The 16834-nt window shown below is 70.1% G+C and overlaps 2 protein-coding genes across 4 annotated transcripts; both read right to left on the bottom strand.

The window, feature by feature from the left end:
* Window positions 1-519: 519 nt before the first annotated feature.
* LOC311425129 (sodium/potassium-transporting ATPase subunit alpha-2) lies at window positions 520-10439 on the bottom strand. Of its 2 annotated transcripts, XM_084500657.1 has the most exons (24): window positions 10387-10439; window positions 8517-8596; window positions 8323-8427; window positions 8157-8216; window positions 7837-8040; window positions 7427-7540; window positions 7184-7318; window positions 6862-6979; window positions 6315-6583; window positions 5938-6136; window positions 5704-5813; window positions 5463-5597; window positions 5188-5377; window positions 4711-4886; window positions 4491-4627; window positions 4257-4407; window positions 3743-3911; window positions 3509-3663; window positions 3266-3389; window positions 2552-2697; window positions 1701-1831; window positions 1498-1599; window positions 1320-1411; window positions 520-711 (listed from the first exon to the last, which is right to left on the bottom strand). In XM_084500657.1, exons 2-24 carry the CDS (start codon window positions 8568-8570, stop codon window positions 683-685), a joined length of 3105 nt encoding a protein of 1034 aa, XP_084356783.1. In that variant the 5' UTR covers window positions 8571-8596; window positions 10387-10439; the 3' UTR covers window positions 520-682. The 2 variants fall into 2 exon arrangements, with proteins under 2 accessions (XP_084356783.1, XP_084356784.1); XM_084500658.1 differs by lacking the exon at window positions 8517-8596 and having other exon boundaries at window positions 10387-10420.
* Window positions 10440-12900: 2461 nt separating this feature from the next.
* KCNJ9 (potassium inwardly rectifying channel subfamily J member 9) lies at window positions 12901-16297 on the bottom strand. Of its 2 annotated transcripts, XM_084500660.1 has the most exons (3): window positions 16176-16297; window positions 14132-15038; window positions 12901-13312 (listed from the first exon to the last, which is right to left on the bottom strand). In XM_084500660.1, exons 2-3 carry the CDS (start codon window positions 15024-15026, stop codon window positions 12957-12959), a joined length of 1251 nt encoding a protein of 416 aa, XP_084356786.1. In that variant the 5' UTR covers window positions 15027-15038; window positions 16176-16297; the 3' UTR covers window positions 12901-12956. The 2 variants fall into 2 exon arrangements, with proteins under 2 accessions (XP_084356786.1, XP_084356787.1); XM_084500661.1 differs by lacking the exons at window positions 12901-13312; window positions 16176-16297 and adding an exon at window positions 13327-13929 and having other exon boundaries at window positions 14132-15481.
* Window positions 16298-16834: the final 537 nt, after the last annotated feature.

The following is a 16834-nucleotide window of genomic DNA, read 5'->3' on the forward strand; positions in this document are numbered from 1 at the left end:
TGGGGGGGGGCTGTGTGTGTGCCCCCCCCCCACCCAGACACCGGGCTGGCCCTGGGGGGGCGCTGCTGGGTGGGGGGGTGTAGGGGTATGGGGGCGGGGGGGGCATATAGGGGGATATGGGGTTATGGGGGGGGCACCGTGGGGGCAGTGGGGACATGGGGGGTGGGGGGGGCATGGGAGGACACAGGGACGTGGGGGGGGGCATATGGGGACACGGGGGGGGGCATGGGGGGGACATGGGGGCGTATGGGGACATGGGAGGACACTGGGGGGGACCAGGGGGGTGTGGGGGGCATGGGGGGGTGCACGGGGGGGGCACAGCAGGCACTGGGGACAGAGAAGACACGGGGGGGGCCCAAAACCCCTTCCCCACTCAGTGCCCCCCCCCCAGCACAGACAGGGCAGGCCGGCACCGAAGGGGTTAAATTGGTTTATTGCTCCAACGGGGGGGGGCTCTGGGTGCCCCTTTGGGGGGGGGCAGAGGGTGCCCCCTCCCCCCAGGCGTTTTGGGGGGGGGGTCCCAATGCTCCCCTCCCCAGGGCCCAGCAGCGCCAACCCCCGGGGTTAGTACAGGGTGAGGGGGGCGTGGGGGGTGTGTGTGGGGGGGGGCGGGACCCCCGTGGGTGGGGGTCCCACGAGTGGGGGGGGCGCGGGGGGGGCTGGGCCGGCCCCACGCTGGCACTCAGTAGTAGGTCTCCTTCTCCACCCAGCCTGGAAGGGGGCAGACATTAGGGGGGGGGGCTGGGGGGGGGTGGAGGTGCCCCCACCCCCATTGAGACCCCTCCTCATCCCCTCACCCCCATGGGTGCCCCCCCAGCCCCTCGGGTGCTCCCAACACCCCCCGGGTACCCCCTGCTCTCAGGGGGGTTCCCCACTTCCTGGGGTGCCCCCCCCCCACAACCCTGGGTGCCCCCCACCCACCTGGGTACCCCCCCACACCACTGGGTGCCCCCCACCCCTTTGGGTGCCAGCAGCAATTTGGGGAGGGGGGGGGTCAGGGTCTGCTTTGGGGACGGAAGGGGGTGCCGGGGGGGGGGCAGTGCCCATATGGGGCGCCTGGAGAGGGGCAGGGGGATTTGGGGGGGGGCAGCGACCACCTGGGGGGGGGGCAGTTGGTTTGGGGGGGGCCAGTTCTGAAACTGTTTTTTGGGAATGGACAAGGTGGGTTTGGGGGGGGGGATTTGGGGTCCGGTGCTCCACATCTGGGGGGCAGAGCCCACTGCGGGGCACTGGAGGGGGTCGGGGGGGCTGCACCCTAAAGGGGCAGGGGGATTTTGGGGCCTGGGGGGGGGTATTTGGGGCGGGGGGGGGTCACTCACCGCCGGGGTAGCGGCGCAGGATGAGCTTGCGCACCTCGTCATAGGCGAAGATGAGGAGGCTGTAGGGGAAGGCGCAGAACCACCAGGTGACCCTGCAAGGGGGGGGGGGGCACAACATCAGCCCGGGGGGCACCCATGGGTGCTGGGGGGCCGGGGGAGGTCCTGGGGGGGCGCTCACTTGAGGGGGTACATGCGCAGGGCCACCCCCATGCCGGGGCAGTAGGAGAGGAACGCCGCCAGCGCCGTCTCCTCCAGCAGCCCGAAGATCAGGATCTTGTTCCTGGAAGGAGGCACCGCGGGTGTCAGGGCGGGGTGGGGGGCACCCATGGGTGCCGGGTGGGAAGGGTTGGGGGGTCAGGAGGGCGAGGGGGGGGCACCCACTTCATGCCCTGCTGGAAGACGGAGTTGCGGCGGGTCTTGCAGATGATGAGGTCGGCCCACTGCACCACCACGATGCTGGCGAAGAACGCCGTGTGGCACGTGAACTCCACCACCTTGCGCTGCTCGTACGTCTGGGGGGGGGCACGGCTCAGCACGGGTGTGTGCACCCCCGGGGACACGCGCGTGTGCGAGGGGAGGGGTGTGCCGGGAGGGGGTGCGCAGCCAGGGGGGTGTGCGAGGGCTTGGGGGGGGTGTGGGGGTGCTGAAGGGAGGCAGGGCGGTGGGTGAGTGTGCGAGAGGTGTGAGTGTGCAAGGGGTGTGAGTGTGCAAGAGGTGTGAGCACAAGCAGAAGCGGAGTGCACAAACGGGTGTGCAAGAGCTTGTGCGCCTGGGTGGGGGTGGCTCACGTGCAAGCACACCAAAATGGGTGCACGAGGGTTGTGCATGAGTGCAAGTGTGCAAGGGCACAGGCACACACACACACACACACACACACACGCGTGCACACGCACACGAGCACAGCCGTGCAAGGGGAGCTGCACAAGCAGGCAACCAGGCGTGCACACGGATGGCTCTGCGCGGGCACACGTGGATACACCACAACACAATGTGCACACCAGCACTCGGCGGGTGCACAGGCGTGCAAGGCCCTTGCACAAGCGTCCCTGCACCCGCACACTCACACGCACGAGGGCACACTAGCGGCAGCACCCCGAGGAGCCGCACAAAGGCAGCGCACAAACCGGGGGCTGCGAGGGGAGGGAGCGAGCAAGCGCTTGTGCAAGCGTGCCGGCAGGTGTGTGCGCACACAGGGGGGGGGGGGGGGGCTTTGCACGAGCGCGTGCGCTCACCCACTCCTGGCCGTAGGAGTCCTCCAGGTCGTTGGTGGAGCGGTCGTCCCAGGCCAGGCGGATGCCCACGAGGCGTGCGGGCAGGAAGCCGTTCTCAGCCAGGATCACGAAGTAGGTGAAGAACCCCCCCAGCGCCTGGATCATGCCTGCGGCACCCCCGCGTCACCCCACGGCTCGGCACCCATGGGTGCAGCGGCAGGGTGTCCCCGGGTATCCCCAGCGGGCTCCCTGCGCGCCCTCGGTGGGTCCCCCAGTGCTCCCAGTACCACCAGTGGGTGCCCTGCGGTGGCACGGGGCACTGGGGGGGTCACTCAGGGTCACCAGTGGGGTGCCGCGGTGAGCCCTTGGTGCTCCTCGGGGGGGCCCCGGTGTCACCCAGTGCTCCTAAATGCCAGCCAGGGGGGGCATCACCCGTGGGTGCCTCAGGGTCACCAGTGGGTGCCACTCGGAGCCCTGGTGTCACCCAGAGCCCCGGGCAGGGGGGTGTCCCTTGGGAGCCCTGCTGTCACCAGTGGGTCCTGGGGGGGCCACCAGAGCCCTGGTGTCAGCTGGGGGGGGACACGGCTGGTATCAGCAGCGGGTGCCCCGGTGCCGTGTGTGGACCCTGGGGTGCTACTCGGAGTCCCGGTGCCCCCCAGCTCTCACGATGTCCCCAGTGGGTCCCGAGGTGTTGGCAGGGGTGCCGGGCCCCCCCCTCCCCGGGGGGGCGCTCACCGATCTGCCCGTAGGCCATGCTGATCAGCCGCTCGTTCACCAGTTTGTCCGTCCGCGGGTTGCGGGGCTGCCGCTTCATGATGTCGCTCTCGGCCGCCTCGTAGGCCAAGGAGATGGCGGGGACCTGGGCAGCATCGTCACCCCGTCACCCCCTGTCACCCCCCGTCACCCCCCATCACCCCCTGTCACCCCCATGTCACCCCCTTGTCACCCCCGTGCCACCCCCGTGCCGCCCCCCCTCACCATGTCGGTGCCCAGGTCGATGCAGAGGATGGTGACGGTGCCGAGGGGCAGCGGGATGTTGGCGATGATGAAGAGGAGGAAGGGCGTGATCTCGGGGATGTTGCTGGTCAGCGTGTAGGCGATGGATTTCTTCAAATTATCAAAAATCAACCGGCCTGGGGGGGGGACAACGGGGTCAGCACCCATGGCTGCTCGCCACCACGGGGGTGGTGGCACCCGTGGGTGGCTCCTGACCTTCCTCCACCCCGGTGACGATGGAGGCGAAGTTGTCGTCCAGCAGGATCATGTCGGCCGCCTGCTTGGAGACGTCGGAGCCGGCGATGCCCATGGCGATGCCGATGTCGGCCTTCTTCAGCGCCGGGGAGTCGTTGACGCCGTCGCCCGTCACCGCCACGATGGCACCCTGGGGACACCACGGGGATGGGGGCACCGTGGGGATGGAGACACAATTGGGATGGGGACACCACAGGGACGGGGACGGGGGCACTGTGGGAACAGGGACACCGTGGGGATGGGGACACCGTGGGGATGGGGGCACCGTGGGCCATGGGATTATGGCACTGTGGGACATGGGGACAGAGGACCAAGGGCACAAGGACAGGAGCACCGCAGGGAGCAGGGGTGGGGACATCACGGGGCACGGTGACTCCACAGGGCACGGGGACGGGGCACCACGAGACACAGGGACAGGGGACAGGGACACCCGGGGGGGAATGGGGACGCTGTGGGGGGGCCGCGGGACGCCCACCTGTCTCTGGCAGCCCTCCACGATGATCAGCTTCTGCTGGGGCGACGTGCGGGCGAAGACGATCTCGGTGTGGTTCTTGAGGATCTCGTCGAGCTGCTCGGCCGTCATGTCCTTCAGGTCGGAGCCGTGCACCACGCACGCCTTGGCCTCCCTGCAGGCACCGCGGCACTGAGCGGGGACCCCCGGCCTCCCCCCTGCTCCCCGTGTCCCCCCCCAGACCCCCCCGGCCCCTACCGGGGGTTGACCTGGCTGACGGGGATGTTGAGGCGCGCGGCGATGTCCTCCACGGTCTCGTTGCCCTCCGAGATGATGCCGACCCCCTTGGCGATGGCCTTGGCCGTGATGGGGTGGTCGCCGGTCACCATGATCACCTGGGGGGGGCAAAGCCACCACCATGAGCCCGTGTCTGTTTGTTTTTTGGGGGGAGGTGGCACAAAGCTGGGGGGGGTCTCACCTTGATGCCAGCGCTGCGGCACTTGCCGACGGCGTCGGGGACGGCGGCGCGGGGGGGGTCGATCATGGACATGAGCCCCACGAAGCAGAGGTTGGTGGTGGGGAAGTTGATCTCGTCGGCGTCGAAGCGGAAGCCCCGGGGGAACTTCTCCGGGGGCAGGTAGAGGTGGCAGAAACCTGGCGGGGGGCAGAGGGTGACGGGGTGGCCCCCTCCCCATCCCTTGTGCACCCCCTCTTGTCCCCCCCATGTCCCTTTTGTCCCCGTGGCCCTTCCCTTCATGTCCCCAGAGCTCCCTCTTCTGCCACGTCCCCATTCCCATGTCCCCATGTCCCTTTGTCCCCATATCCCCATATCCCCCCTCCCCTTGTCCCCATACCCCCATATCCCCTCACCCACCCCCCCATGCCCCCACCTCCTGCCTCCCCCCACCCCGCTGTGCCTCCCTACACCCCCTCCCCACCCCCCGGCCCCGCTCACCCAGCACTCTCTCCCCGAGCCCCCCCAGCTCGAGGTAGGCGTTCTGGAAGGCCTCCTTCATCTCCTCGTCCAGCGGCACCTCCTGGCCCTGCAGCAGGATGCGGGAGCAGCGGTCCAGGATGCGCTCGGGGGCGCCCTTCATCACCAGCAGGTACCCCTGGGGGTCCTCCTCCCGCTCGTGGATCGAGAGCTGCGGGCACGGACACACGCTGGCACCGCGGCCACCGCCACCACCGTGACCACCACTGGCACCACTGGCACCGCCACGGCCGCACCTGGTACTTGTTGGTGGAGTTGAAGGGGATCTCGGTGACTTTGGGGTTCTTGTCCCGCATCTTCTTGACGGAGCCGCAGGAGAGCTGGATGCACTTCAGCAGCGCCGACTCGGACGCGTCGCCCGCCGTGTCCCGCTGGCACATGGAGAGGAACCCAAGGTGATGCGTGGGGACACCGGCACCACCAGGGTGGCAGATTGGGGTGGTGACACCCTGTGCCCCGGTGCCGGGGGCCACCTACCTTGGAAATTGAGATGTTCTCCTGGCCCGGCTTGAAGACGGCGCGGTTGCAGAGGCCGGCGATGCGCGCCAGCGCCGCCCAGGTTGGTGAGCGCTTGTCAAAGGTGGCACCTGAGGGACAACGGCCCCCATCAACCCCCGTCTCCTCCGGGGACACCTCCTGGGGCGCAGGTAGGCACCAAGGGTCGGGGTGCCCAGGGGTTGGGGACCCAGGGGCCAGGGGCTGGGCACCCACCCGACTGGTCCTCGGTGGTGTCGGCCTCGTGGATCTGGTTGTCGAACCACATGTGCGCCACCGTCATGCGGTTCTGGGTGAGGGTCCCGGTCTTGTCGGAGCAGATGGTGGAGGTGGAGCCCAGCGTCTCCACCGCCTCCAGGTTCTTCACCAGGCAGTTCTTACGCGCCATGCGCTTGGCCGTCAGCGTCAGGCACACCTGGGGGGGCACCCACGGGTGTCAGGGGGCACCCCCCGGCCCTCAGTGGGCACCGAGCGGCGCTGGGTGCAGCAGGACCAGCCGAGCCCGGTAGCACCAGTCCCCGCCACCTCCCTCCCACCAGAAGCAGTGCCCTCACAGCACCTTCTCCCCCTTCTGCTCCCCTGGGGGCCCTTACGGTGACGGTGGCCAGCAGCCCCTCGGGGACGTTGGCCACGATGATGCCGATGAGGAAGATGACGGCCTCCAGCCAGGTGTAGCCCAGGATGAGGGAGAGGATGAAGAAGGAGAGGCCGAGGAAGACGGCGACGCCGGTGATGAGGCGGATGAAGTGCTCGATCTCCATGGCGATGGGCGTGCGGCCCACCTCCAGCCCCGAGGCCAGCGAGGCGATGCGCCCCATCACCGTCCGGTCCCCCGTGGAGATGACAATGCCCCGGGCGGTGCCTGGGGGACAGCCACGGGGTCACAGATCCCCTCCGTGCACTGGGGACACCCACACGTGTAGGGGCACCCTCCTGGCTAAGGACACCCGGCCACGAAGGGGGCCCTGGGGGACACCCACCCCAACAGGGGACACGGGGGCCATCGAGCGACGTGCCCACTGGGGTGCACCACAGCACGTGGGCACGTACCCACCTGGGGGACATGAGGGACGTGTCCCACTGGGGACACGGGGGGGGAAATGGGGACCCCGCCAGCACCCAGCACCCGTGGGCGCCCACCTTCCACGCAGTTGGTGGAGAAGAAGCAGATGTTGCGGGTCTCCAGCGGGTTCTCGTGGGTGAACTCGGGCGAGCGGGTCTGGGGCTCCGACTCCCCGGTCAGCGAGGAGTTGTCCACCTGGCACGGGCAGCGGTGGGTACCGGGGGGCACGGGGCACCCCCCCTCAGCCAGCCCCGGTGTCCCCAGACCAGCTCTGGGGTCCCCACAGCAGCCACAGCACCCAAAGGTCCTGGTGCCCACCCAGTGCCAGTCCCGGTGTCCATCCCGTGCCACCAGCAGTGCCCCCCCGTCACCACGTCACCGGGTGCCCCCCCCGCTCACCTTGCAGCCGTGGGAGGAGATGATGCGCATGTCGGCGGGCACCCGGTCGCCCCCCTTGACCTCCACCAGGTCGCCCACCACCACGTTCTCGGCGTTGATCTGGATCTTCTCGCCCTCGCGGATCACCAGCGCTTGCTGCGGGGCGCAGGGCACCCTGAGGTCCTGCCAAGGCCCCCCCAGGACCCCCCCCCAACAGCCCGGCAGGGTGCCGGGGTGCGGAGACAGGGACCCCGGGGCGCCTACCTGGGGCACCATGTTCTTGAAGGAGTCCATGATCTTGGAGCTTTTGGCTTCTTGGTAGTAGGAGAAGCAGCCGGTGACGATGACGACGGCAGCCAGCACCACCCCCAGGTAGAGCTGGGGACAGGCAGCGTGTCACCGTCCCCAGCGTGCCCGGGGACGTGCCCATGGCCCCCCGCGGTGCCCATGTCCCCCGCCGTGTCCCCACACAGTGCCTGTGTCCCCTACCATGCCCGTGTCCCCCCCGCGGTGCCCGTGTCCCCTACCATGTCCATGTCCTCCCACGTCCGCTGTGGTGCCCCTGTCCCTTGTCACACCCGTGTCCCCTGTCACGTCCATGCCCCCCACGGTGCCCATGCCCCCCCAAAGTGCCCGTGTCCCCTGCGGTGCCCGTGTCCCCGCAGTGCCCTCACGTTGTCGTTGGAGGGCTCGTCCTCCATGGCGGCCTGGATGCCGTAGGCCAGGAAGCAGAGGATGGCCCCGATCCACAGCAGGATGGAAAATCCCCCAAAAAGCTGGCGGCAGAACTTGACCCACTCGGGGGTGGTGGGCGGGGGGGTGAGGGCGTTGGGGCCGTCCTGCGCCAGGATCTCGGCCGCCCGCGCGTTGGTCAGACCCTGCGGGACGGGCACGCTGCCACCACGGGGACAGGGGGAGGCCGGGGTGGGGGGGGGACACACATGGGGACGGGGTGCCAGGAGGGCACCGCGGTGGGCGCGCGGGGACGTCTCACCCGGGACAGGTCCACCTGGTATTTCCTTCCCAGCTCATCCAGGGACAGCTTGTGGTCGTCCTGCGGGGGCACACGCCACCCTTGTCACCGCTGTGGGGTGGGGTCCCCGAGCCCCCCCCCCCCCCCCCCCCCCCCCCCAAAAAAACCCCCCGGGTCCCCTCCTCACCAGGTTGACCTCCTTCTTCAGCTCATCCAGCTCCTTCTCCTTCTGCTTCCTGCGGCCGCCGCCGTTCTCCGAGGTGGTGGCCGCGGGCGAGTACTCGCGGCCATCCTGCGGGCGCGGGGACACCGTGGGCACGGGGGCACCGCTGGCACCGCCGCCACAGCTGGCACGGCCGCGGCCGTGGGCACGGGCATTACCATGGGCATGGATGTCACCGCCAGCGTGGGTGTCACCGTGGCCACAGGCATCATCGAGGGTCACCGTGGGCACGGTGGGACTGCAGGCACGGGGTGGCAGCGTGGGTATGGGGGGCGCGGTGGGGGGGGGGGGGAAGGTGGGTGGGTGTCACCGGGGGGGCTGCTGGGGACAAGGGAAGAGGCACCCACGGCGCAGAGCACCGGGGGGGGCAGCGTGGGCATTTGGGGGGGTCACCGTGGGCATGGGGGGCGGCGTGGTGGTCATGGGGGGGCACCAGGGGCACGGCGGTGTCACCGGACACAGGGGAGAGGAGTCCGGGGGTCAGAGGGGGGGGGTCACCGTGGGAAAGGGGGGGTCACTGCGGCCACAGGGGGGTCACTGCGACCATGGGGGGGTCACTGTGGCCACGGGGGGGTCCCACAAGCCGGGTGAACAAACCCAGCACCACGGGGGTGCCACCCCAGGCAGGGGCCGGGGCGCGGTGCCAGCTCCCCCCATCTCGGGGAGGTTGTGGGGGGGTGACCCGGCCCCCCCCCGGTGTCCCCCCCCGGCACTGCTGACAGCGGGGGGGCTGGCACAGCGCGGTGGCACGGCCCCGGCCCCGGCAGCTTGGCAGGAGCAGGCGTGGGGGGGAGCCGGGGGGGGAGTTATGGGGGGGGGGGGGGGGGGAGCGGTGGCTGCCCCCCAGCGTGGGGCCGGGGGGGGCTGTGGGGGGGCCGCGATGCTGTCATGGAAAACGGCCCCGGTGCCAAGAACAACTGCAGGGAGCAGCGGGGTCGTGTTACCGCGGGGACAAGGGGGGGGGACGGGGGGGGGGGGCGGCTGGCTGCCCCCCAGCCACTGCCCCACACAGCGGGGGGGCCCCAAAGTGGGGTTTTTTGGGGAGGGGGGCTCTGCTGTCTGCCCACACACACAAATATTGTGTCCCCCCCCCCCATTTGGGGATGTTTCTGCTTGGCGGGGTGGGGGCACTGCTGGGGGTACCCCAATAATTTTTTTTTTGGAGGGGGGGGGCAGGGGGTGTCCCCCCCCACACCCTGTCCCCAGGGAAATGCCCGTGAGTGGGTGGCTGGGACAGAGACCCCTGGGCTGGGGGGGGGGGGGAAGTGGTGTCAAGTGGGGGGGGGGGGGGCAGTGGTGTCAAGTGGAAAGTGGGGGACAAAGGGGGGGGGGCGACAAGGACTGGGGGTGTCCCCCCCCCCCCGGAGGCTGCCGTGGCAACAGGGACCCTGGCAAAGAGCAGCCGGGGGGGGACACGGGCACGGGGCCACTGTCCCGTGGGGGGGGGGACACGAACACGAGTGGGGGGGGGCAGACGGGGGTGTCACAGACGTGGGGCTGGGGGGGGGACACGAACACGCGTGGGGGGGCACACAGGGGCTGGGGCTTCTCCACGGCAGCGCCCCCGGCTCCGTGCCTCAGTTTCCCTCCGTGGGACCCACGGGGGTGACAATGGGGGGGGACAGTGGGGGGGGGGACACAGTGGGACCTTCGGGGGGGGGGTGGCAATTTGGAGGGGGGGCTGCGGAGCACCCGTGGGTGGGCGCTGGTGGCGGGAGCAGCCCCCACGGGGGCAACAGCTGAGGGGGGGGGGCAGGCAGGTGCCGGAGGGGGGGCGCCCCTCGTGGGTGGCCTCGTGCCGGGTGTCACGCGTGGGTGGGAGTCACGCGTGGGGGGTGTCACGCGTGGGGGGGGGCGACCTAGCGGGCAGCTGCCAGGGGGAGGGGAAGGCGCCAACTTTTTGGGGTGTGGGGGGGTGTCAAGGGGGGGTCGTCCCCACTCTTGGAGGGGGGGGGGGGAGGCAGCTGCCGGGAGCCGGGCGGGTGCCCCGCGTGGGTGCGTGCCCCGCGTGGGCCGCCCCCTACTCACCCCTCTGCCCATGGCGCTGCCGTCGCTGCTCCCGGCCCGGGGCTCTGGGGGGGGGGCGAAGGCAGCGGCGGAGAAAAACCCGCCCGGCCCCGCCCGGCCCGGCCCCGGCCCGGCCCCCCCCCCGACCCCCCCCCCTCCCCACGGCCCGCCGGACCCCTCCGCCCCCCCCTCCCCTCCCCGCTCGGTGTTTTGGGGGGGCTGCTCCCTTCCCCCCCCTCCCCCGGGAACACTGGGGGTGTCCGGACCCCCCCCCCCGCAACCCCCCCTTTTGTGGGACTGGGACTTTTTTTTTTGGGGGGGTCACTTCTGAGCGCTGGGAATGGGGCACGGTCCCAGTTCTCCCAGTCCAGTCCCAGTTCTCCCAGTCCAGTCCCAGTTTTCCCAGTCCGCTCCCACTTTTCCCAGTATGGTCCCAATTCTCCCAGTATGGTCCCAATTCTCCCAGTATGGTCCTAGCCCGCTCCCCCCCCCGCGCTGGCCATGCCCCCCCCGCTGATGCCACCGAGAGCAAGCGGGGAGGCTAAAATTAGCCGGGGGGGGGGGGGGCAGGGCCGGGACACGCGGCTGTGCCCAGGCCCCCCCAGTGCCCCCAGTGCCCAACGGCCCTCCCAGTATCCCCCCCCCTCCATCCCCGCCCCGGGCCCCCCCAGGGTCCGGCTTAGTCGCCACGGCAACCGCCTCCGAGCCTCAAGGGCGGCCCAAGGACGCGGGGGGGGGCACGGCCGAGGGGCCCCCAGCCCCTGCACCAGTGTCCCCAGTCGGCGTCGGCACTCCCAGTATCATCCCCGTCCCCCAGTCCGCACCAGTTTGCACCAGTACCCTCCTCTCCCCCGGTATCCCCGTAGCCCAGCCTGCACCAGTATCCCCAGGACCCCCAGTCTGCGCCAGTTCCCTGGTCCAGCTTCACTCCCAGTATCCCCAGTGTGTCCCAGTCGCGCCAGTCCAGCCCTGCACCCCCAGTGTGCCCCAGTATCCCCAGTCTGTCCCGTTCCTTCATGGTCCAACCCTGCAAGCCCAGTCTGGACCAGTCCCCCCAGTCTGTGCCAGCATGCCCACTCTGTCCCAGCACCTCCCAGTATACCCCAATACATCCCAGTATACCCCAATACCTCCCAGTATGCCCCAGCTTTCCTCCAGCACCTCCCATTCCATCCCAGTATCCCGCAGCCTGTCCCAGTCCTCCCAGTCTCCCTGGAACTCCCACTCCATCCCAGTATATCCCAGTTTCTCCTATTCTCCCCACTCTGCCCCAGCACCTCCCATTCTATCCCAGTGCTCCCCAGTATCCCCAGTCCCCCCAAGATCTCCCAGTCCCTCCCAGTCTGCCCCACCACCCCCCTCTCTGCCGAGCCCCCCCCATCCCCCCCGGCCCCCTCAGCCCCCCCCACTGCCCCCAACCCCCCCCAGCCCCCCCAGCCCCCCCCCAGCAGGGGTTGGGGACAGGAACAAGGCCGGGGGGGGGGGGGGCGGAGGCGGTGGGCGGGGGGGTGTTTACCGGGGCCGTGTCCCCGCTGTGCCCCCCCCGCTGTCTCCCCCCCCCCCCGCTGTCCCCCCCCCGCTGTCCCCCAGCTGAGCAAACAAATGACGCGGGCGCAGCCGGCCCCGGCCCCACGGGGGACCTGGCGTGGGCCCCGGCCCCCTCCCAGTGCTCCCAGTGCTCCCAGTGCTCCCAGTTCCCCCCCCGGGCTGGGCAGTGCTGCCGCGACTCGGGGCCGCGAACACGCGTGGGCCGAGGGGGGGCGGGGGCGGGAGGAATGCGGACGGGGCGGGGCCTGGGCGGGCTGGGGGCGGGGCCTGGGAGGGACACATCCACACAAACCCCGCCCCCTCCCTCCTTGCCCCGCCCCCTCCGGTTCCTTTCGGGCCATCCCCGCCCCCCCCCCCGGCACCGCAGGGCCCCCCCCTTTGTGTCCAGCCCAATCGGGGGGGGGGCACCCATGGGTGCCGGGGAGGTGCCCCCCCCCCCTCGGTTTCCTACTTAATTAAAAAAAAATTAATTAGGAATGAGGCCCTCCCCCCCCCGGCCACGCTAATGGCTCACCCCCAAAAAACTTGGGGGGGGGCACGCTGGAGTTAATGTAGGTCCTACAATAACAACCGGGGGGGGGGGCACTGATGCAATGGGGGCAATCTGCCACCCCTTGATGGGGGGGCACAAAGCCTGCACCCCCCCCACCTAGGGGCACCTCTGCACGCCCCCGAGCCCCTTTTTTTTTTTGGGGGGGGGTGTAGGGGAAACTGAGGCAGGGTGCGTGTGCCAAGAGCACGCAGCCGGGGGGGGGGAAGAAGGGGAATCAAACCCAATGGGGGGGGGGTATGGGATGGCACGGCCCCCCCCCCAGCCCCCCAGGTGATTTCTCCCCCCCCATGAACCCCAAAGCAAGGGGCAGGGTGACGAGGACACCGGGTCCCCTCGTGGCGCCGCAGTCCCCCCCCCAAAATAAATAAATAAATAAATAAATAAATAAATAAATAAATAACCCACCACCATCACCATGTCTGGGGAGGGGGGAGATGCAGCTTGGGGGGGGGGTCAGCCTTTATTCACCCAACCCCAGCACCCCTCGCCGTCACAACCCCTCGGGGCTGGCCAGGGTGCCGTTGTGTTCCGGGGGGGGCGAGCTTGGGGGGGGGGAGGAGGGTCCCGGCTCCCCCCCGGCCCCTTCTTCCACCGCCGCCACCGCCGCCTCCTCCAGCGGCTGGTCCAGGCGGCTGGGGATGGACCAGTAGAGGTGGGCATCGCGCCGGGCGGCCGCCGCCGCCAGCTGCCGGGCGCTGCAGGCCGGGGTGGGCACGGGCACGGTGTGGTGGAAGCCGCCGTAGTCCACCTCGTAGCAGCCCTCGGCCAGGCTCAGCACCGGCGAGAAGCGGTGGCCCCACAGCACCTCGTCCGCCAGGTAGGAGCTGCGCGCCTGGCACGTCATCCCTGGGGGGCGGCGGGGAGATTTGGGGGGGTGTGGATGGGGTGGGGGTCCCGCAGGCTGCACCCTGCATGCGCGCACGGAGCGAGCGCAGCGCGCACAGCACGAGGATGCTGCCCCCGGTGTGGCCATGGGGTTGGGGAAGGGGATGGGGTGGCCTGGGGGTGGGTAGGGGGCACCCGGCACATGGGGTACCCTGGTTGGGGGTGGGGGGCACCCCAAACTGTAAGGCATAGGGCACCCCGATCTATAAGGCACGGGGCACCCCAGTCTGTGCTGCACCCAGTGCATGGGGCACCCTGAGTGTGGTGCGTGGGGCATGGAGGTGATGTCCCCATGGAGATGTCCCCATGGAGATGTCCCCGTGGAGGTGATGTCCCCATGGAGATGAGGTGTCCCCCTGGAGATGTCCCCATGCACATGGTGTGTCCCTATAGAGGTGCTGTCCCCTGGAGGTGTCCCCGTGGAAATGAAGCGGCCGCATGGAGAAGTCCTTGTGGAGATGAGGTGTCCCCATGCAGGTGTCCCCCTGGAGGTGAGGTGTCCACATGCAGGTGTCCCCATGGAAGTGGCGTCCTCATAGAGCAGTCCCCATGGACGTGACGTGGCCCCATGGAGGAATCTGCATGGAGATGGCCCCATGGAGGTGGTGGTCCCACAGAGATGGCCCCATAGAACCGAGGTGTCCCCGTGGAGGTGTCCCCTCATCATGGAGATGTCCCCATGGAGGTGGCGGCCCCGTAGAGACGTCCCCACGGACACGAGGTGTCCCCACAGAGGTTCTTTGCCTCCCGGTGCGCCCCACCCCCCGGTGGCCCCGTTACCTGTGGCCTCCACCATGCCCTCGAGGATGACGACGATCTCAAAATCGTCCTTCTCCAGCTGGTGCCGCGAGACGTCCCAGAAGGGGCTGCGCTCGTCGATCTCGTGGCTGATGATGAGGGGCGAGACGAGGAAGAGGCGGTCGTCGCCCGTCTCGAAGCCCACGCTCAGGTCGGTCTGGTCCAGGGGGATGAACTCGCCCTCCTGCGTCTGCTTGGACTTGATGAGCTTGGCGCGGATGGAGGCCTCCACGATGTGCGAGTCCCGCAGGTCGCCCACGCGGAACATCAGGCAGAGGCGGTCGTCCCGCAGCGACACCACGGCGTGCGAGGAGAACACCAGGGTCTCGGCGCGCTTGTTGGGCTGCGAGATCTTGACGAACATGCAGCCCACCATGAAGGCGTTGACCATGGAGCCCAGGATGGCCTGGAGCAGCAGCAGCACGATGCCCTCGGGACACTTGTCGGTGATGACGCGGTGGCCGTAGCCGATGGTGGTCTCCGTCTCGATGGAGAAGAGGAAGGCGGAGACGAAGCCGTTGAGGTTGTTGACGCAGGGCGTCCACGCGTGGTCCTCCAGGTGGTCCAGGTCGCCGCGGCAGTAGGCGATGAACCACCAGATGAGGCCAAAGAAGAGCCAGGTGACGGCGTAGGCCAGGATGAAGACGAGGAGGCTGAAGCGCCACTTGAGGTCCACCAGGGTGGTGAAGATGTCGGTGAGGTAGCGGTAGGTCTCGCGCACGTTCCCGTGCTGCACGTTGCACTTGCCGTCCTTCTCCACGTAGCGCTGACGCTTGCGGGCCCCGGCCCCCCGGCGCCGGGGGGGGACGGGGGGGGCCTTGGCCTCGCCGGGCCCCCCCTCGGGCACCCCGCAGAAGGCGGCGTTGTCCTGAGCCATCGCCCTCAGCGCCTGCGGGAGGGAGCGGGTGGTGGTGGTGGCGCCCAACTGGGAGCACTGGGAGGCACTGGGAAGGGCAGGTGCAGGGGGGGGGCCAGCAGGAGGCTGGGGGGGGTCAGTGAGGCACGGGACTGCGGGGGTGGGTGAGGGCACACGTGTGTGTGTGTGTGCACACGCATGGACACACGTGCACACGATGCGTGCACTCACACAAAGGATGCGTGCACACCTGCAAACGTGCACACGCCTGCATCCAGCTGCCCGCAGGAGCACACGCGTGTGCACACACACACACACACACACACACACACACACGTGTATGCAGACACACACATCCACTGACACTTGCACACGCGTGCAAACACGCGCACACAGCTGCACACGTGTGCACGCACACACACACACACACGAGCAGATACCGGCACGCCAGCACCCAGGGCTGTGCACACACGTGTGTTTGCCCACGGGGGGGGGTGCATGCACACGCGTGCAGCCTTGGGGGGGGGGGGTGCGGGGGGGGTCGTTGCACGCTGCCATGCACCGGAGTGTGTGTGCACCAGTCCCGTGCACGCACTGGAGCGATGCCAGCGCACGCACACGGGGCCGGGCAATGCACACGCACACACGATGCTCACACACACATGCATCTGCCCCCCCCAACCTATCCTTGCCCCCCCCCCCCAAACTGTGCCCCACACAGCCCCGTCCCCCCCCCCACACTCCCTGCCATGGGGCACCCCATGGCCCCTGGGCTTTGAGGGGGTGGCTCAGGCAGATTTGGGGGGGGGGGGGGGGGGAAGGGGGCATCTTCCCCAAAATATACAGAGGGGAAAGGGGGGGGGGGGCACCCTTCACCTCCGTGCAGGCCTTGTGTGCCCCCGACTGGTGTCAGGGCCCCCAGCGCCACCCCCGGGTCACCTCGCTGCGAGGGGGGGGCTGAGATGTGCCGAGAGGGGGGGGGGTGCAGACAGCGGGGCTGGGGGTGCGGGAGAGATCGAAGGGGGGGGGGGGGGGCAACACGGGGGAGTGGGGGGCAGCAGCAGCCCCCCGGGGCCGTCCCCTCCACCCCCGCCCCCCCCGCTCTGCCCCTCGCCCCCTCCCCATCCCTCCCCATCCCTTTGCCCTCCCGCCCCCCCCCCCCTCACTCACCGCTCCCCCCGCGGCTCCCGCCGGGGCGCGCCCCCCCCGTGCGCTGCGCGCATGGCGCAGGACGAGCGCAGCGCCCGGCTCGGCTCGGCCCGGTCCCACCCGGTCCCGTTCGGGCTCAGCTCGGTTCGGCCCGGCCCAGCTCCCCCCCCAACCCCCGCCCCCCCCCCCAAAACACCGTTTTTTTCCCCCCCCCGCCCCCCCCCGCGCCTCCCCCGCCGGCCGCTCTCCGCCGTTCCCCGGCAACGGCTGCGCCCCGGGAGCGCGCGGCTAAAAATACCGAGCAGCGCCCGCCCCCGGCACGGCCCCCCCCGGCCCCGGGCCGAGCCGAACCGGGACAAACCCCCCCTTAACCCCCCCCCTCACCCCCCGACCCCCCCCCTCCCGGGAAGGGCAGAGCGGCGGGGTCACGCGTGGGGGGTGTGGGGAGGGGGGCGCAAAATGCGCCGGGGTTGCGCCCACGCGTGTGCTCGGGGACACGCGTGGCACGGGGGGGGGCGCATGGTGCTGCGCTCCGCACCCACACGGTGCTCGCTGCTGACCCCCCCCACACACCCCCTCCGGTGGTGCCCCCCCTCCCCTCCCCAAAATTCCTCCCCCCCCCTCCCGGTTGTCCCCCCCCCCGGTGGCGGTGGCGGCCCCGGCCCCTCCCCGGCCCCCCC

The sequence above is a fragment of the Aythya ferina genome, assembly GCF_964211825.1.
Source record: "Aythya ferina genome assembly, chromosome: 29".
Classification (NCBI taxonomy): Eukaryota; Metazoa; Chordata; class Aves; order Anseriformes; family Anatidae; genus Aythya; species Aythya ferina.